The sequence below is a fragment of the Gilbertella persicaria genome (genome assembly GCF_025201335.1).
Source record: "Gilbertella persicaria strain CBS 190.32 chromosome Unknown B0P05scaffold_19, whole genome shotgun sequence".
Taxonomy (NCBI): domain Eukaryota; kingdom Fungi; phylum Mucoromycota; class Mucoromycetes; order Mucorales; family Choanephoraceae; genus Gilbertella; species Gilbertella persicaria.
The window spans coordinates 323,205-341,615 of NW_026251980.1; the positions used below are offsets into that span (position 1 = coordinate 323,205).

At 37.4% G+C, this 18,411-nt stretch overlaps 10 protein-coding genes across 10 annotated transcripts; 7 read left to right on the plus strand and 3 right to left on the minus strand.

The window, feature by feature from the left end:
- Window positions 1–21: 21 nt before the first annotated feature.
- Window positions 22–1,164, plus strand: B0P05DRAFT_541429 (porphobilinogen deaminase). Its single transcript, XM_051578177.1, has 3 exons — window positions 22–510; window positions 566–576; window positions 629–1,164. The coding sequence occupies exons 1-3, from the start codon at window positions 52–54 to the stop codon at window positions 1,137–1,139; spliced, it is 981 nt and encodes a 326-aa protein (XP_051435074.1). The 5' UTR covers window positions 22–51; the 3' UTR covers window positions 1,140–1,164.
- Window positions 1,165–1,170: 6 nt separating this feature from the next.
- On the minus strand, window positions 1,171–3,122 carry B0P05DRAFT_587095 (signal recognition particle, alpha subunit, N-terminal-domain-containing protein; the record flags this gene model as incomplete). The annotated part of the gene is made up of 3 exons (XM_051582560.1): window positions 1,171–1,782; window positions 1,825–2,615; window positions 2,663–3,122. 3 exons carry the CDS (start codon window positions 3,120–3,122, stop codon window positions 1,171–1,173), a joined length of 1,863 nt encoding a protein of 620 aa, XP_051435075.1.
- A 170-nt stretch (window positions 3,123–3,292) lies between these two features.
- Window positions 3,293–4,554, minus strand: B0P05DRAFT_579302 (nucleotide-diphospho-sugar transferase; the record flags this gene model as incomplete). The annotated part of the gene is made up of 5 exons (XM_051581917.1): window positions 3,293–3,405; window positions 3,456–3,705; window positions 3,748–3,926; window positions 3,971–4,110; window positions 4,160–4,554. The coding sequence occupies 5 exons, from the start codon at window positions 4,552–4,554 to the stop codon at window positions 3,293–3,295; spliced, it is 1,077 nt and encodes a 358-aa protein (XP_051435076.1).
- An 849-nt stretch (window positions 4,555–5,403) lies between these two features.
- B0P05DRAFT_541434 (uncharacterized protein) lies at window positions 5,404–5,687 on the plus strand (the record flags this gene model as incomplete). The annotated part of the gene is made up of 1 exon (XM_051578178.1): window positions 5,404–5,687. A coding segment is annotated over exon 1 (179 nt), but the record flags the coding sequence as incomplete, so codon positions are not given.
- Window positions 5,688–6,171: 484 nt separating this feature from the next.
- On the plus strand, window positions 6,172–6,867 carry B0P05DRAFT_541437 (phosphotyrosine protein phosphatase I superfamily; the record flags this gene model as incomplete). Its single annotated transcript, XM_051578179.1, has 5 exons — window positions 6,172–6,205; window positions 6,259–6,371; window positions 6,414–6,491; window positions 6,540–6,611; window positions 6,658–6,867. 5 exons carry the CDS (start codon window positions 6,175–6,177, stop codon window positions 6,829–6,831), a joined length of 468 nt encoding a protein of 155 aa, XP_051435078.1. The 3' UTR covers window positions 6,832–6,867.
- A 117-nt stretch (window positions 6,868–6,984) lies between these two features.
- On the plus strand, window positions 6,985–8,867 carry B0P05DRAFT_541445 (DNA photolyase, FAD-binding/Cryptochrome). Its single transcript, XM_051578180.1, has 3 exons — window positions 6,985–7,387; window positions 7,433–8,423; window positions 8,475–8,867. Exons 1-3 carry the CDS (start codon window positions 7,004–7,006, stop codon window positions 8,801–8,803), a joined length of 1,704 nt encoding a protein of 567 aa, XP_051435079.1. The 5' UTR covers window positions 6,985–7,003; the 3' UTR covers window positions 8,804–8,867.
- A 22-nt stretch (window positions 8,868–8,889) lies between these two features.
- B0P05DRAFT_541447 (uncharacterized protein) lies at window positions 8,890–9,918 on the minus strand. The gene is made up of 4 exons (XM_051578181.1): window positions 9,830–9,918; window positions 9,639–9,783; window positions 9,360–9,589; window positions 8,890–9,305 (listed from the first exon to the last, which is right to left on the minus strand). The coding sequence occupies exons 1-4, from the start codon at window positions 9,839–9,841 to the stop codon at window positions 9,216–9,218; spliced, it is 477 nt and encodes a 158-aa protein (XP_051435080.1). The 5' UTR covers window positions 9,842–9,918; the 3' UTR covers window positions 8,890–9,215.
- A 754-nt stretch (window positions 9,919–10,672) lies between these two features.
- Window positions 10,673–14,389, plus strand: B0P05DRAFT_571563 (PMCA-type calcium-translocating P-type ATPase; the record flags this gene model as incomplete). Its single annotated transcript, XM_051581383.1, has 5 exons — window positions 10,673–11,224; window positions 11,276–11,506; window positions 11,561–12,209; window positions 12,263–13,922; window positions 13,972–14,389. The coding sequence occupies 5 exons, from the start codon at window positions 10,673–10,675 to the stop codon at window positions 14,387–14,389; spliced, it is 3,510 nt and encodes a 1,169-aa protein (XP_051435081.1).
- Window positions 14,390–14,894: 505 nt separating this feature from the next.
- Window positions 14,895–16,870, plus strand: B0P05DRAFT_571564 (uncharacterized protein; the record flags this gene model as incomplete). The annotated part of the gene is made up of 6 exons (XM_051581384.1): window positions 14,895–15,223; window positions 15,270–15,429; window positions 15,470–15,575; window positions 15,624–15,986; window positions 16,039–16,790; window positions 16,838–16,870. 6 exons carry the CDS (start codon window positions 14,895–14,897, stop codon window positions 16,868–16,870), a joined length of 1,743 nt encoding a protein of 580 aa, XP_051435082.1.
- A 107-nt stretch (window positions 16,871–16,977) lies between these two features.
- Window positions 16,978–18,292, plus strand: B0P05DRAFT_541455 (uncharacterized protein). The gene has a single exon (XM_051578182.1). It carries the CDS (start codon window positions 17,109–17,111, stop codon window positions 18,159–18,161), a length of 1,053 nt encoding a protein of 350 aa, XP_051435083.1. The 5' UTR covers window positions 16,978–17,108; the 3' UTR covers window positions 18,162–18,292.
- The last annotated feature ends 119 nt before the right edge of the window (window positions 18,293–18,411 follow it).

Sequence of the window (18,411 nt, forward strand, 5' to 3'; positions counted from 1 at the left end):
CTTCAGATCCACTATTTTTTTGTCCTTTTTTTCTTTTTTGTATATATTAGAATGTCAGTGTCAAAAAAGACAATTGTTATTGGTACTCGTAAATCACCACTTGCCCTTGTTCAAACATACCTTGTTCGTGACATACTTGAGAGTACTTATCCAGAATATGAATTCAAAATTGAAGCCATGTCTACCACTGGTGACAAGATATTAAATCAAGCACTTAGCAAAATTGGTGAAAAGGCTCTTTTTACAAAAGAACTTGAGGTTGCTTTGCAAAATGGCACTGTGGATCTAGTTATCCATTGTCTCAAGGACTTGCCAACTGTATTGCCAGAAGGCATGTTCTTGGGTGCTATTATGGAAAGAGAAGATCCTAGTGACGCCCTTGTGTTGAACGAAAGAAATAAAGGAAAGACCTTGGCTACTTTGCCTCCAGGATCTGTTGTCGGTACAAGCTCACTTAGAAGAGTGGCTCAAATAAAGAGAAGACACCCTCATTTGAATGTGATGGATGTGGTATGTATATATCTATATTTTGTGTGTACCGTTAATAACGATTTTGTATATATAGAGAGGCAACTTGTAAGCTAAAGGATTGTGTAAAATAGAAAGAAAGGTACTAACCATGTCGTAGAAATACTCGTTTGGCAAAATTAGATGACCCTGAAGGACCTTTTAGTGGTATTATTTTGGCCGTCGCTGGCCTCGTACGTCTTGGCCAAGCTCATCGTATATCACAAGTCTTGACTCCATATGAATCCCTTCATGCTGTGTCTCAAGGTGCTTTAGGCATCGAGTGCCGTGAAACAGATAAAGATATTCAAGATTTATTAAAACCTTTGAATCACACCAACACACGTATTGCTTGTCTAAGCGAGCGTTCTTTGATGCGTACACTTGAAGGCGGTTGTAGTGTACCCATTGGTGTAAACACAAAACTGGAAAATGACACACTTTGGTTACATGGTTTAGTAGCAAGTTTAGATGGACAAAACGTTGTCGAACACAGAGATCAAATTGATCTTTCAAGTGCTGATACCTTAGAGAAAAAAGAGCAGCTGGCTGTTGAGCTGGGTCAAAATGTTGCCAACGTACTTTACAAGAATGGTGCTGATAAAATCTTGCAAGAATTAGGTCATCGTTAGGATATGAATAAATCAAGTTTAAAAAAAACGTTTATTTTTTCAACAAGCTATGCACAACATGAGATACTTTGAGGTTTTTAAGATCGGTATATGTTTGGCCAGTGCCCACAAAATAAATGGGTTGACCAGTAATATAAGTCATGGAAAGGGCAGCACCCACTTTGTCGTCGATGGTATCAAACTTGGTTAAAATCATACCGTCAATATGTCTAGGATTCTGTAGACCAGAGAAATCCTTTAGGGCTTGATTAAATTTGCTAAGCTGGTCGACAGCTTCGTTACCCACAAGGGCTTCTCCCACAAAGATGATTTTATCAGGCTGATTAACTGAAACTAATTTTGACAAGGCACGCATCAAGGGTTCATTGTCTTGCATACGGCCAGCTGTGTCGATCAAGACAACATCAAAATGATTTACAGTAGCATAATTAATAGCATCTTTTGCAATACCAGCTGAATCTTTACCATAACCACGTTCAAATAGTTCAACAACACCGCCACCACTGGTTTGAAGGGCACGCAGATTACGTGCATGAACACGTAGTTGTTCAACAGCACCACTACGGAAAGTATCACAAGCGGCAATCAAAATCTTGTAGTTGTTCTGAAGCAGCCAAAAGCACACTTTGCTGAGATTGGTTGACTATGAAAACATCAATAAGTTGTCTCTTTGATTAAATCTTACCTTGCCAACACCATTCACGCCAATAAAGCACATTGTATAAGGTCTTTTTTCAACCTTTGCTTGCTCGATATCTCGTAGAATATCAAGTGATGTCTTGGGTGTTAAAATACGCTTTAAAGCAGCTTCCATACTATTTCTGACAGCAGTAGAGATACGCTCGAAACTACCGAGTTTTTTACCCAACAAACTTGTCTTTACACTTTGGCATAAATGTTCTGCAATATCAGAGGCAACGTTTTGTCTAATCAAATGCTCTTTAATAGTAGCAATAACAGGGTCCAATGTCTCGGCAGTGATTTCACGCTGACCAGTAAATGATTTAAGGTAAGAAAACAAGCCTCCTGATTTTTGGTTTCTGCTAGATGAAGTATCTTGATCCTCATCAAAGTCAAGTTCATCGTCCATTTTTTCTTCTTCTTCTTCCTGAATAACATCTTGAACTTCATACACACCTTTTTCGTTCTTTTGACCAAGCTTTGTCTCGTCTACAAATTGAGCAGCAATAACTTCAGGATCATCGTCATTGTCGTTTTTGTTGCTTGAATAATCAAGTGCTTCCATCTCTCCTTTAGCAATCTGACCATCCCATACACGAGCTTGTTTTTGTGATTTCTTCTTCTTTTCTTCCGTCTGAGGCGATGCTGTTGCTGATTTATTATTTGATTTCACGGATTTTCGACCCTTTGCAGCGGTTCTCGGACTTCCTTGTAGTTTAAGCGCTCTGATGTTTTTTGTAATTTCATCTTCGTCTACTGTACTGTTGCTTGTATTCACCACAAGAAGTTCTCCCTCTATAGAATCCTGTCAATATTTTTTTATAAAGTATTGTCCACTTTACTGTTTTGTGCTTGAGATCCTTTTAATGAGTTTTCAAATTTCTTGGTATTTTCGAATTTTCTAGGCACCCGTTGACGCTGACTGGCATACTTTTCTTCCACTTGTGCTAATGTCTTGTCAAAAATAGGTCCAAACCCTTCATAATCTTGATCAATCAGATGACCTTGTGCTATAGCTTCCTTATTCATGTCTAGAAACATACGTTTCACGGTCTCCAAGAGTTCCTCAATATAACCAAGCTGCAAAATCTTTTGATAAGTTGCCACAAACACCAAATCATGTTCATTGGCAAACGTCCATTTTAAAGCATAATTATCTTTGATATATGAGTTAGTACCTGCGCGTTCTTCAATAAGGATGTTGCGTATCAAGTCTTCTACAGGTGAGCCAGAGATAGAAGCAAACTTCTTTTGCCATAAAACGAAGCCACCTTTAGTCAAGATAGTAAATAAGTCGAGCATTTGATATAGAATACAAAAGAAAGGAAAAAAAGGGAAAGAATACGTTCAAACCAATGATTGAACAATTACTTTTTAAAGTTAGAGCGGAGACAGTTCTTTGTCCAGTTGATAGGAGAGAAGTCATGGTTTTATTTAAGAAAAGGATGTGTGTGGTATATAGAGATGAAGGGTTATTTTTGAGTAATTCTATAAGGATCAGTCTTGTTTTTGTACACAGATTCAGTCCAAGCAAAATCTGGACGAATCTTGTGATAACGTGTAGCACAACTCCAGTCTGTCCAATCTATACAATGATTAAGAACAAGATACATAGATAATTAATTTTATGCTTACCAAAGTTATCTTTTTCATTGCACCAGCAATTCTTTTGATGCCATGGTTCGATAGGACAGTGCATCAATGGATTGTGCTTGTAACCAATATCATTAAAGAAATGGACTTCAGAAGACTTGAGCATCATAGCAACAGCCAATGAATGAACTGGAGCATCTCCCCATCGTTCATAAAAGAAGCCACCTTCTTTATCCAGGAATTCAAAAAACTTGAGATACTTCTCACTTCTAAAGAAATCTAAGGAACCAATCTAGAGATCGTCAATAAAATTCCTCTTTAAAGACATTCTTACTTCAAAATTTGACCAGAAATGGCAACCATTATAAGTCGCGTAACCATCGTCTGTCAACCAAGACAATAAGCTTCCTTCGCCATGATTAATATATTCAGGATATTTCTCGATAAACTTTTGTGTTGTCTTCCAAAGTGTTGGAATGGTTTCCTTGTACTCAGTCAATGAGAGGGTCCAGCCTAGACAGTTATTAGGATGATATAAAATCAGAGATTTCTCATACCATATTTAAACTTGTTATCCTTCATCATTTGAAACACATCATAGTCAACATCACAGAAGTATTGTACATCTGGTTCAACACGCCAATAATATTCATAAGGATCTAATAAAGGATGTCTGAAGAAAAAGCCAGATTGGAATCTATAGAACATATTAATACATAAAATAATAGAAAAAAAGTATGTTTTACCTGCACATGTGTCTATAAGATTCACTGCCACCATAAATAATTTTATTCTCTTCCATGGCCTTTCTGCACTCGGCGGCATAGGTTTGATTGATATACTCAGGATAACCCCACATAGATTCGTCAATTTTACCATAGAATGTCTGTGCTTTTGTCAAATCACTTGTCTTTCTTTTGAATTCATCTGTAAAATATTCTTCATTCAAAAAAACATAAGGGTAATTAAAGTGTCTATTAAATCGATCTTCCATTTGACGTATGGATTGACGAATGCCTTGCAAATCAGAATTTCTTGCCAAGATCACAAATGCAGCTTTGACACGGTTAGGATCAGCTACAGACACATGAGCAGTGTCATGCTTGGATGCAACTCCAGCAGCAGCAGCCAAAGCAGCCATTTGTTGATTTGAATGAGGTTCAAACCCTGTCAAGTTGGCTTGGTCGTACCAATAATCTGACAATAGCTTCTGATTAGGAGGCGTGTCGGACAAGAAAAGGTATCCAATCAGGCCGACGAATGCAATGATAGCCAGGACTTGAAGACCCATTGTTTGTCTTCGTTTGGTCATCATCTTGTCGATCTAAAAAATAAAGAAAAGGTGAAAAAGAAAAGTGTCTAAACGACAATAACTTGTGCGTATTTATTGGAAACAACATATTTCTTTGTTATGCATTAAGAATTAATAGTCAAACAAGATTAGACACCAGCGAGAAAAATTTTTGGTATCAGGACTATCTTTTTTTACAGTCTATAAAATGGCCCACTAAAAAAAATTTTTCTTTTTCCCTTTATGTTTCTCTTTACTTCTCTTTCCTTGTAAGTTGTTTGATTGTCGAAGCCTGTTTGTGGTAGACAAAAGTGTTTCTTTTGTTTTTCTATTTTATTTTACAAACAAAGCAAGACGCAGTCATTTGATTTGAGGAATGATAATAGAGAGGATTCTTTATTTATGAAACAAGGAATTTTGATATAGTCTAAAAAGTAAGTTATTCATGTCAATTTATGACGTTTGTGTGTACTTCTTTTTATGATGATTAAGTGCTTTACTGAAGAAGGTCTCACTATACGCAACAGAGGCCTTCTAACTTTATGAGCGATTTTTTTACTTGCCCTCTCTGAAAGAAATACGCATAGACATCATAAATAGTTGTTTATATAACACTTTTTACTAACAACACTTTGTTTAGGCATTCATGTTTTTTAAATTAAATCAATAAAAACTTTTTTTTTGTTTTATTTGTATATTGTGGCTTATTAAACTTTATAAAAATGTATTCAAACAAATGTACATACCATGTCAATGAGACAAATGTGTTTTATGACATCTTCATATTCACCGAATCCCCCCCCCCTTTTTTTTTTTACCAAAAAAGACTTCTGATTTTGAAAGCAAATCAGTACAAATCCTTTCAAGAGAAAGGGATTGTACAGTGGCGACTTTTGTATGATAGCATTGCCAATGGAGGCAAGGTCAATTCTTGGAAAGTAACTACATTTACTTCGTCTGCTTTTAGTATTTGTGGTATGATAGAGGAAAGTAGCTATCACTTTTTTGTTGATTGCCCGGTTAAATGGTCATACTGGCAACAAGTATTGACTTCTGTCCAACTAGATCGTCAATTTGAAAATCCTAGTGATCTATGGCTAACACTTACTTTGCTGGCAGACGAAGCCAACAAACTGCTGCCCTCAAAGACCTTAGAGATATTAGGAAATGGTTTGGCTGTGCTCTGGAGGTACTACTACAAATGCATCTTTGACAAGGAGTTATGGCACCCATCAGCGCCATTCAATCTATTTTTGACCGAACACCAGTTCTTCAATATGTAAATCAATTTTGATAAATAAAGTAATACAAAAAAGAAAAGAAAAGAAAGGGATTGTACCTGCAGTACAATATCACGTTCTGGCGAATGATTCGATCATTCGGAGATGTAACCCAGAAAGAAACTTGACGTATTTGACTTCCTGGAGTATTTTTTTTTCTTTTTTTTTTTTTTAATTTGTTTATTCAACTATGTCTACTAGTGTCTTGTTTGTCTGTCTTGGTAAACAATTCATATACACAATTAAAGGAATATTACTAACATTATTGTGATAGGTAATATCTGTCGTTCACCTATGGCCGAGGCAGTTTTTGCCCATACTGTCAAACAACATAACCTTGAGGACAAGTTTAGCAAGATAGACTCAGCAGGTACTGCTTCTTATCATGTAAGTCATTTTGTTTTATGATGGTATTTAACATGTCTCTAGGTTGGTAGTTCTCCAGATAGTCGTAGCGTTTCTACCTGTAAATCCCATGGTGTACCTGTAAAACACAAAGCAAGAAAGGTATGAATCTATCTCTAGATTGCCTGCTTATTTTTTTATGCAATATAGGTGACAAAGAAAGACTTTGAAGAATTTGATTATGTTCTCTGTATGGATGAATCCAATTTGAGTGATTTGAAGGTATAGATGTTATCTAGAGGACCATGACTAAATATATCATTATTAGCGTATTCAACCAAGTGGATCCAAGGCAGTACTCAAATTGTTTGGTGAATATGATCCTCAGGGTGAGCTGATCATTGAAGACCCTTATTATGGTGGAAATGATGGTTTTGAACACAATTTTAGACAAGTAACCAGAGCAAGCGAAGGGCTTTTAAAGTCACTTGAATTAATCTGATAATAATAATAATAAAACATTGATCTACAAGTTCCTATTCTTATTCGATCGCGACTCACAAGACTCAAACCCATCACTCTTTACCTGCGATTTTCGTGATCCGATCTTAAAACGCGATACATAAATAAGACAGCGCAGCATACTCTTTTCCGTGTTTCTTTATTGCTTAAACATGTCAAGCTCAATTAACATTTGCTTTTTTCGGAATATTCTGCGTGTCCATGACAACCAGTCATTGCATGCTGCACTCAAAGGCAATGCTCATTTATTGCCTGTTGTTTGCATTGATCCACGCATGATTGATATCACTCTTTTAAATAACAAAGTCCATCAGAAATTTAAAGTGCCCAAGACGTATTATTTCAAGTTTGATCGTGTCTCTGATTTCCGTGCACACTTTTTGTACGAGACTATTTTGGCCTTAAAGGAAGAACTCAAAAAACGCCATACTGACCTTATGATTCTCTATGGTAAACCCGAAGAACTGTTTCCTCGATTAAAGGAACATCTTGCTGAAAACAATCTCAAGTTAGACAAGATACATACAAATAAAGAGGTAAACTGTCATATCAATTGCGATGAATCACTCACATGGTATTAGTATGCCTATGAAGAATTGCTTGTTGAAAAAGACTTGTCCAAAGCCATGGATGATGATGTGGTCTATCATCATGATGCCTTGATGGTAAACCCCGAAGACTTGGATTTTGCAGGTGAACACACTTATAAGGTCTACACGCATTTCCGAAAGCGTATTGAAAAAATGACAGATCCTGTACGGCCTCCTTTGGAAATTCCTGACAAGTTGCCCTCATTCCCTTCCATTGCTTGGGAATTTGACCATGCCAAACAAGGAGAAGCATTCCTGAAAGAGCTTTATGAACATGTGCCTATCAAGAAAGACGAAAGAACTGCATTTCCTTGGAAAGGTGGCGAACAGTCTGCTTTGGAAAGACTCCACCAATATCTGTTCAAATCAGATGGCGTAGCCAACTACAAGCATACACGCAACGGTTTGATCGGGACCGAATATTCTACTAAATTCTCTGCCTTTCTGGCCAATGGCTGCCTTTCGCCTCGTGTGATTTGGCATGAAATGGATCGTTTCGATAAGGAAGAAAATAGGAAAAGAAAGCGCAGTATCAAGTCACAAAGCGATGATGATGGTGTTTACTGGGTCAAGTTTGAGCTCTTATGGAGAGACTTCTTCCGTATGTTGACTGTAGGCTATGGTACGCGTATCTTTATGCTTCATGGATTCAGAAATCTTGAAAATCCTAATATCGCTAAAGAAGACGCAAAGAAAAAGGTAGATGAAAAGCCTCGCCCTAAGAATAGCTATGTAGATAAGGTTTGGAGATCAGACGATGAACAGTTCAAAAAATGGAAAGAAGGGGATACAGGCATTCCATTTGTAGATGCATCTATGAGAGAACTCAAGTATACTGGCTTCATGAACAACCGTGGACGTCAAAATGTAGCTAGTTTCCTTGCCAAGGATCTAGAAATTGATTGGCGCATTGGTGCAGAATATTTTGAATATATGCTTCGTGATCACGATGTTTATTCAAACTATGGCAACTGGCAATATGGTAGGTTGTATTGGTGTTACTGTTGATATATACTTATCTTTGTCTTTTTAGTGGCTGGCGTTGGTTGTGATCCCCGCGAAGGTTTTAGACACTTTAACATTCTAAAGCAAGGATTAGATTATGACAAAGACGGTGATTATATCAAGTTGTGGTGTCCCGAACTTGCAAAATTACCTATTAAATATGTACACTGCCCATGGCTTATGTCTGAAGAAGAACAAACGAAATATAATTGTAAGATTGGCAAGGACTATCCTAAACCTATGGCTATTTTTGATAACTGGAAGCGTTATTATCCTACCGGTAAAACCAATGAAACTCTTGACAAGTATATCAAGTCTGAAGGCAAGAACAAAAAGACAAAGACCTCAAAGCATTAAAGTAAATTATGCTTGTTGTATATGCAAAATAAATTCATTTCTTCAGTGTAAATAATGATAATAACACAATGATAGTTCTAACTTGTCAGGATACAATATGGTTTAGAACAATCGCTATGCATGTTGTCAATCATAGATAAGTCAGAAATACAAGTTGACATGTAAACATATCAATATGTATAGATAAACTTGCTCCTTTCCGAGCATCAGACAAACAATTATGCCATTTACACAAACACAGAAGTACGTAGTTTGTTTTATTTTATGAGTGATTTTCAAGGGGAACGAAAAAAGGCTTGTTATCTTTCAACACTCCTAATACTGGCTGATCATGTCAAGAACAACAAAAGAAAATAAATTATATCTAGTTTATTATATACTATTTACAGTCGTGTTGACAAGATTACAATCGTCACTCTCCATGCTTTAAAATACGAACAAAATCTCTATAGTTAAAGTTCCCTTCCTCATCAACTACCGACCCTTTAAACATAATATCAACCTAATCACAAATGAGTCTCTATATAAACCGAAATAACCTTCTCTTTTTTTTTACCTCTTCATCAGTAAATCTATCTCCCATTGTCGTCATGCATTCTCTTAGATAAGCTGCATTTATCTTTCCATTTCTACTCTCATCAAAAGCGGAGAATGCCTTTAAAATTGTATTCTCGGGATCAGTGTCTGCTAATTTATCTGCCATGAGCGTCAAGAACACAGTAAAATTGATGGGACCAGTCGCATCGCCCATCATTGCTTCGATTTCTTCAGTTGTTGCAGGCTGGCCTAGATCAGCGCATGAGAATCGAAATGTATGTCCGTTCATGCATCTTACCTAAGCGTTCGAATGTTACTTTAAGGTCATTGATATCCACTAAACCATCGCTATTTGTGTCCATTATGCTAAAGGCATCTTTAAATTCCATGACTTGTGCTTTGTCAAACATAGCAAATACGTTTGAATTTTGACGTCGTTTGTTCTATAGGAAAATTTTAACCTTTATATTGATCGTTTCTAAAACTTACAATAGGTGCCATTGTATTAAACAAGTATATAACAAAAAAGAAAATAAAAAAACGAGAGAAGAAAAAATATACCAAAAGAATGTCCCATTATAGAAATGAATAACAAAATACCTTTTTTAAATTAAATAATCTCCGCCATTGTTACAATTACCTCCAGTCCTTAGAAAACTTTAAATACATCATTCTCAAGTATTCTCCTTTGTAAAAAGATATAAAGCATCTGACTCTATATACGCATACAAAATTCATTATCATGTTTGGTCCGACTTGCATTTAAAGGAGATGCTTTTCCAAGGGGTATTACTTTTAAGGGCCTCTTTTTTTTCTCCTCTGTTGTTCTCCGTGTCTGAAAAACAGTGATGGAATTACATAGTCATTAGATTGAGAATTTATGGAATTAATATGTTGTAGATCATGCAAACAAGAACAGTCTTGCTATCTGCAAGAAAGTTCCATGTAGCAAAAGTAAAAACATACCCCGCGCTTTAAGGTATGTTTGTATTCGGTCATTCAGCTGTGTCTTGCACAGTTTATGATTTTCCCTGTCTCCTCTATGTGAAGCATCTCTCTCTCTCTTACTCCGTTTATATGAAAAGCTTATAACAGAGTCAACTTTACTTGTGTCCCCCCCTAAAGTATCAATACATCGCAGCTGCACATTGAAAAAAAAACACATATAATCAAGTACTTTTTTGATAATTCAATTCTATTGTCTTTTTCTTTTTCTCTATAACTTATTTGTACCATACTAATTCCTCAAGAAAGAATATTCTCTTTATCCCTTTTTTTTTCTAACCATTTTCTTTCTTTCTCTATTTAAAATAAAATTCAATAAGAAAGAAGATGGCTCATCATCATATCGATCTAGCCAGTGAAGACCCGACTATCATTGGTACACCTAATCCCTCTGCATTTTTAGATGATGAAAAAGCAGCACACGATGTCAAAATTGATTTGAGAGACAATCTTTCACCACATAATGATCCATCGAATCCATTTGCATTTACACCTGAACAATTGTCGTCTTTGATGGACCCAAAGAATTTGCCTTTATTACGTAGTTATGGTGGCCTTGAAGGTGTTGCTCGTGGTCTACATGTGGATCTTAAGGCAGGCCTAACACCCAATGCTCCCAAGCATCCTCATATCACATTAGATCAAGTCATAAAAGAAAAGGACGATTCTATCTATGTCGAAGAAATCGATGTGAAGAGAACACCTACGATTCATTCGATAGGTAGACAATTGACTCACAGAACAGATACAACTGTGCCTGTGCCTGATGCTTCTGCCTTTCCTCAAAGAAAAGCTATCTTTGGCTCTAATGTACTTCCAGAAACAGAAACAAAAAGTATCTTTCAACTAATGTGGATCGCATTTCAAGACAAGACTTTGGTAAAGATCACAAGAAAAAGAAGTACATAGCTCATTCTCTCTTTTTTTTAGATTCTTTTGGCTATTGCTGCTGTCGTTTCTTTGGGTGTTGGTCTTTATGAAGATATTGCTGTTCCAGAATACGATACACTCGGCAATCGTATCCCTGGTGTTAAATGGGTCGAAGGTGTGGCTATTATTGTTGCTATCATGATGGTTGTTCTTGTGGGCAGTGTAAATGACTATCAGAAAGAAAAACAATTCCGCAAGTTGAATGCAAAAAAGGATGATCGCGCTGTCAAGGTAAACAAACAAAGAGCAACATCTTGAATTAAACTAACCCCTAAAAAAATAAAGGCAACGCGTGAGTCTACTGTGAGTATGATCTCTGTTCATGATATTCAAGTGGGTGATATTCTTCATCTTGAACCAGGAGACATTGTTGCTGCTGATGGTGTTTTTATTGAAGGTCATAATCTCAAATGTGACGAGTCTGCTGCTACTGGTGAATCTGATGCTGTTCGTAAACAAAACTGGCAAACATGTGAACGTTTAGCTGCTGCTGAAGACAAGACCTTGGAATCCCCTTCTTCTGAATCTGGTTTCAAAACTAAAAAGACAACTCAACCCACAGAGCACAAGTCCGTTTCAGATCCTTTTATTATCTCTGGTTCCAAAATTCTGGAAGGTGTATGCACTTATCTTGTTACTAGCATTGGTGAAAACTCTTACTATGGCCGCACTATGATGGCACTTCGTTCAGAACCTGAAAGTACTCCTCTTCAAGAAAAACTTAATGATCTAGCTGAATTGATTGCCAAAATGGGTTCCGCTGCTGGTTTACTGATGCTGATTGTATTATTGATTCGCTATTTTGTAAGCTGGAGATATGGAGTCCCTGATCAGCCTACCGAAATTGTGATGGATATCATGAAGATCTTAATTGTTGTTGTAACTATTGTTGTTGTCGCTGTACCTGAAGGATTACCATTGGCTGTTACACTAGGTATAGAAATAGAATGTTCTGTTTGTTTATTTACTTATTTGCTCCTATTTTAGCACTTGCTTATGCAACACAACGCATGCTTAAAGATAATAACTTGGTGCGTGTATTAGCTGCATGCGAGACGATGGGTAATGCAACTACTGTATGCTCAGATAAGACGGGTACCTTAACTCAGAATAAAATGACAGTAGTCGCTGGTACATTTGGCTCCTCCTTCCGCTTTATCAAGAATCCACCCGCATCGCGCTCAGACTTGTTTGATATCAAATTGGTTGCATCCAACGCACCCAAGCAAGTTTTGAATATTATCAACCAATCGATTGCTGTAAACTCAACTGCTTTTGAGGGTGAGAATGAAAAGGGAGAACCTTGCTTTGTTGGTAACAAGACTGAAACTGCTCTCTTGCAATTCTCCCGTGACGTCAAGGCTGAACATTACGATACGCTTCGTACGCGTTGGCCTATTGAACAAGTCTATCCTTTCAGTTCAGAACGTAAGGCCATGGCTACTGTGATTCAAGTTCCTCATCCTACACATCCAAATCAAACTGTCTATCGTGTTCATGTCAAAGGTGCATCTGAAATTATTTTAGGACTCTGTGGCTATACACTTACGCTTCAAAAGTCATCCAATGATGATTATCATGGTGCCACGACTCGAAAAATGACTGATGAAGATGTAGACCGTATTAATCGCATTATACAGAGCTATGCTACTCGCAGTTTAAGAACACTCGGTCTTGCCTATATTGACTTTGAACAATGGCCACCTAGAGGTCCACTAGCAAACACTGACGATGATGTTCCTTATGATGATATTGTTCGAGACAAGAACTTGAATTTCCTTGGTGTCGTTGGTATCGAAGATCCCCTTCGTGAAGGCGTACCTGAAGCTGTCCAAGCATGTCAAAGAGCAGGTGTGTTTGTACGTATGGTGACTGGTGATAACATTGTTACCGCTAAATCAATTGCTAAGCAATGTGGTATCTATACTCCTGGTGGTATCGTCATGGAAGGACCTGCATTCCGCAACTTGCCTCAATCTGAAATGGATTCTGTCTTGCCTCGTCTTCAAGTATTGGCTCGTTCTAGTCCTGAAGATAAGCGAATTTTAGTGAGTCGTCTTCGTGAATTGGGTGAAATTGTTGCAGTCACTGGTGATGGTACAAACGATGGCCCCGCTCTTAAAATGGCAGATGTTGGCTTTTCTATGGGTATTGCTGGTACTGAGGTAGCCAAAGAAGCCTCTAGTATTATTTTGATGGACGATAACTTTTCTAGTATTGTCAAGGCTATCATGTGGGGTCGTTGTGTGAACGATGCTGTAAAGAAGTTTTTGGAATTCCAACTTACGGTCAATATTACAGCAGTCATTCTTACTTTCATTTCTGCAGTAGCAAGTACAGAACAGAAATCTGTCTTGACTGCTGTTCAATTGCTATGGGTTAATTTGATCATGGATACTTTTGCCGCTCTTGCATTGGCTACAGACCCCCCTACCGAAGAATTATTGAACCGTCGTCCTGAACCTCGATCTGCACCTTTAATTACGTTCAAGATGTGGAAGATGATTATCGGCCAAGCCATTTTCCAAATCACAGTAACGCTGGTGCTTCTGTATAGTGGTGTTCTACAATATCCACAAGAAAGTGCTCTTTTACAAACAGTCGTCTTCAACACATTTGTTTTCTGTCAAATCTTTAACGAAGTCAAGTAAGTATTGAATGCTATATTTTGAACAATACTGACTAATTCTTTGTAGTTGTCGAAGAATTGATAGTCACCTTAATATCTTCAGCAATATTCTTGCCAACAAATTCTTTATTGCCATCTTCTTTATTTGCGTCCTTGGTCAAGTCGTCATTGTGCAATTTGGTGGAGCCGCTTTCCAAGTGGTTCCTTTAGACGGAGCTCATTGGGGTATCGCCATTGTGATTGGTTTCCTTTCACTGCCTATTGGTGTTGTTATACGTCTTATCCCTGATAACATCTTTGGTTTCCTCTTCTTTAGTTCTTCTGCACGTGAAAAATATCTGGGGGGCAATGAGAGTGCTATCCCATCTGTATACGTTGCAGGCAATGAACGCATGCCCTGGAACTCTAACGAGAGATCAAATACCATGCACTCTAGAAATGATCATCGCTCCTTTGCATCAGAATCCATCCATAGTCTTGAATAATCATACATGTACATCTTAATACAATAAAATAAAAAAATACTAAGCATTTCCATACTTAGCCTTGGTGTACTACAATGAGCTCTATTTGATAAAATAATGAAGCATTTATGATGAATAACAGGAAGTCTATTGCTACAGTAAAAGTCTTTTCTTATCTATGCCAAACAATGCTATCGTTTTCAATATTCTTCGGATAATGTACAGATATATGACCGAGATTTTTGGATGGCTTGATAATAAATAGCTCTGGTAACAGATCAGCCTCTGTCACCGAGCAATTCTTGATAAAGATATAGTTTCCATATTTCTGCAGAAAAATACTAGAGGTTATTGATATTCATCATCATAAATGTTTCATTGCTCCATATTCAATCTCAAAGTACTTAGCCTATTAGAACCCAGACTTTTGTCTAGTGGTTCCCAGAAAAAATTTAGTTTTATGCAAATTTGATACTATATTTCTTTTTTTAGTGTATCTTTCTTTAGTCTCATGAGTATTCACAAGATGACTGCTCGAGCACTGGAATCACTTCCTTCTTTACCAAGCAAGTTCACCAAGGCACTGCCTTGCGACATCTACACTGCCAATCTAAAAGAATCTACCAATAACCTTATGAGAACACCAAGACCAGTTCATAACGCTGTCTATTCTCACGTTCTTCCCGAGCAAGCACCTGATCCTCGACTACTGGCTATTTCCAGACCTGCTCTTCAAGAACTCGAGTTAGATGAGCAAGAGACCAAGACAGACGACTTTGTATCTGTTTTTTCTGGTAACAAAGTGCTTCCCGAGACACGTCCCTGGTCCCTTTGCTACGCAGGCCATCAATTTGGGTAAGCAAGAAGCTGCAAACAATGAGAAGTGTAATGATGTATTTAGTTTTTTTGCTGGTCAGTTGGGTGATGGTAGAGCTATCTCTCTTTTTGAGACAGTCAATAGCCGTGGTGAATCATGGGAGCTACAATTAAAAGGTGCTGGTCGTACACCTTATTCTCGATTTGGTGATGGATATGCTGTGTTGAGATCCAGTATTCGAGAGGTAAAGAGATATTTTGCAATAGCATTAGCTAATCTTTCAGTTCTTAATGTCTGAACATATGCATGCATTAGGCATACCTACTACGCGTGCTCTTGCACTGATTGAGACTTCGCGAGATGTTTACCGAGAAGATGGTCCCCGAGGAGGTAAGAAAAAAAAAAGTGATTTGGACACTGGACTAATGGCAATCATAGGTCAGCCAGAAATAGGCGCTATTGTAGTTCGTATGGCTCCCTCTTGGCTACGTTTTGGCAATTTTGAAATCTTTTATTCTCGAGACGATATGAACAATGTCAAGTTACTTGCTGATTACGCTATTGAACAAGTAGTTGGAGACATTCAAAATGGTACTGGAAACAAGTATGCAAGAATGTTTAGAAATGTAACCAAGAAAACTGCTGAAATGGTAGCTGAATGGCAGGCTATTGGGTTTAATCATGGTGTGATGAACACAGACAATATGTCTATCTTGGGATTGACAATGGATTATGGACCATTCCAAATCATGGATTATTACAACCCTCTTTATGTATGCAACCATTCTGATGAAACAGGCCGTAAAGTGCAACAGTCAACAAGAAGAATAAGAGAAGACTTACTTTTGAATAGGCTATGCTTTCCATCGTCAACCTTCTGCGGCCATCTTCAATCTCGTCAAGTTGAGTGTACCTTTATTTGAATTGATTGGTGCTGGTGAAGATGTACACTCTCTTGAGTTCTCTGACAAAGACAATGAGCTTAAAGAAGGTGTCACAGATGAAAAAGTCTTGGAAGGTTATAGAGACGAAGGCAAAATGTTTGTTCAAGACTTGTTGAATACTGAGTTCAAACAATACTTTATGGAACACTTGATTAAGAAGATGAAATCCAAAATTGGATTGTATGAGAGCAGCCATGAAACGGATATGGACGATGTAATCATCCCCTTGTTAGACTGGATGACAACTTACCGTGTAGACTATCATCGCTTCTATAGATCATTAAGCAACTATCAAATCACTTCTGCCGGGGAAGAGGCAGATGCTGAAAAAGCAGTAGAAGAATGGCTTGAGATTGTGACTGAAGAAAGTTCAGAGACAGAAGCAAGCAAAACAGCATTGAAGCCTTGGTTATCTATTTATCGTCATAGATTACTTAAAGATAATATGGATCATCAGGAACGCAAGCAGCGCATGAATTCTGTCAATCCTCGATTTGTTCTTCGAAATTCTATTGCAGAAAGTGTAATTAAGGTCTTTGAAGATGAAGATGAAGAGGAAGCTAAAGAGATACTGAATGCTTGTCTTGATGCTTGTATTCATCCTTTCAGAGATAATTATGAAGATGAACGTGTAGAAACATGGATCAATAGCCCTGTTCCCGTAAGTATTTACCCATACTGAATTATAATTACTTATTCATTGAATAGGCTAAGGATATGAGATGTTCTTGTAGCTCCTAAGCCTATGTAGTTGCATAATTGTAAAATAAAGAAAAAAAAAAGTTTGTGCGACTGCTGAATTAAGCTTTTTTGATGTCGCATTACCTGATAAAACATGCCTTTGTTTCTCTCTTTTTTTCTTCTCTTAAAACATGGTGACAGCCATACGCAAAAGAAAACAAGGTAAAAAACGCGAAAAAATCTCAAGACGTGCTATTAACTTTAAGAAGCTTCCTATCAAGAAAGCGATAGTGACTTCATGAGCGAGCCAGAATTGCGCAGCAGCGCTAACATTTCAAAAAAGAAGCTTAACAAGAAGCGCGCCAAGATAGAGGGCGAAAGCAACAATGAAGAAACAAACAAAAAGACCAAAACAGTACCAAAACAAAAAAAGAGAGCTTCCAAAGATAAACAAAACGATACTAAAAGGAAAAAGTCAAAGAAAGAAGTTTCTGAAGAAGAGGAAAGTGAATATGAGCAACAACAAGAAGAAAGCGACTATGAGGATAAGAAGAAATCAAAAGCAATACAAGAAAGCAATGGAGAATCAAGTGATTCAGAAACAGTTAATTCAAATCAAATCAACCCTGTCAAAATCAAAATTCCTCGTCCTAAAGGCTCTCCTTTCGCAGACTCTCTTTCGCCAGACACACTTCAATTCCTTGCTGAATTAGCCGAGAACAATGAAAGAGAATTTATGCTACTTAAAAACAAAGAATTCAAAGAAGCCAAGAAAGACTTCACTGATTTTTGCGGGCTGATAATGGGCGAATTGGCTCAAATTGATCCTACGATTCGAGTAGAAGACGCCAAAAATGCAGTATATCGTCAAAACCGCGATTTGCGTTTTTCAAATGATAAGAGGCCTTACAAACAAAACTTGAGTGCAAGCTTTTCAAGAACAGGGCGCAAATTTTTGGATGCTGGTTACTTTTTATCCATTCGTCCCGGCAATCACTCTATAGTTGCAGCAGGCATATGGCAGCCAGACAAGGATCGATTGGCTAGAATGAGATCCAGTATCATTCGCAATGGAGATCTTTTAAGAGAATCACTGTCCACGGATGCTTTGAAAGAAGTGTTTGATGGAAAATTTGGTATCGATATTTTAGAGACAGAAGATAAACTCAAAGTAGCGCCAAAAAACATAGCTAAAGATCATCCAGAGATTGAATTGTTACGATTTCGCAGTTTTGCTATTCAAAAAAAATTTACAGATGAAGAAGTTGTGAGCGAAGGGTTTGCTGAAAAAGTGCTAGACTTTCTTGAAGCGTCTGTGCCTTTTGTAGCCGTTGTTAACTCTTGGGTCTAATAGATCCTTTTTTTTTGCCTTTTATGTGATCTTTACAAATTAGCTGTATCATTTACATCACATGACTATCTTTTGGAATAAACTTTTTCTGAATTCTTGGCCATTCTCTGGCAGATTTAGCGACTATCTAATTTTTGATTTAAATGCATGCCAAAGCATTATAAAGCTACTCTTCCGATCAAAAAGTACATCCAAGCTGATTTTTGGATAGCCGATGTGCTCTAAGTACATAAACCAATACTTGGATAGC

Bases quoted from the DNA above. Each gene is read 5' to 3' on its own strand.
- B0P05DRAFT_541429 (XM_051578177.1), top strand. From the start codon at position 52: ATGTCAGTGTCAAAAAAGACAATTGTTATTGGTACTCGTAAATCACCA.
- B0P05DRAFT_541445 (XM_051578180.1), top strand. From the start codon at position 7,004: ATGTCAAGCTCAATTAACATTTGCTTTTTTCGGAATATTCTGCGTGTC. The intron at 7,388-7,432 runs GTAAACTGTCAT...ACATGGTATTAG, and splicing joins AGATACATACAAATAAAGAG to TATGCCTATGAAGAATTGCT. The intron at 8,424-8,474 runs GTAGGTTGTATT...TTGTCTTTTTAG, and splicing joins CTATGGCAACTGGCAATATG to TGGCTGGCGTTGGTTGTGAT.
- B0P05DRAFT_541447 (XM_051578181.1), bottom strand. The intron at 9,590-9,638 runs GTAAGATGCATG...GCGCTGATCTAG, and splicing joins AGTAACATTCGAACGCTTAG to GCCAGCCTGCAACAACTGAA. The intron at 9,306-9,359 runs GTAAAAAAAAAG...ATTTGTGATTAG, and splicing joins ATAGATTTACTGATGAAGAG to GTTGATATTATGTTTAAAGG.
- B0P05DRAFT_541455 (XM_051578182.1), top strand. From the start codon at position 17,109: ATGAGCGAGCCAGAATTGCGCAGCAGCGCTAACATTTCAAAAAAGAAG.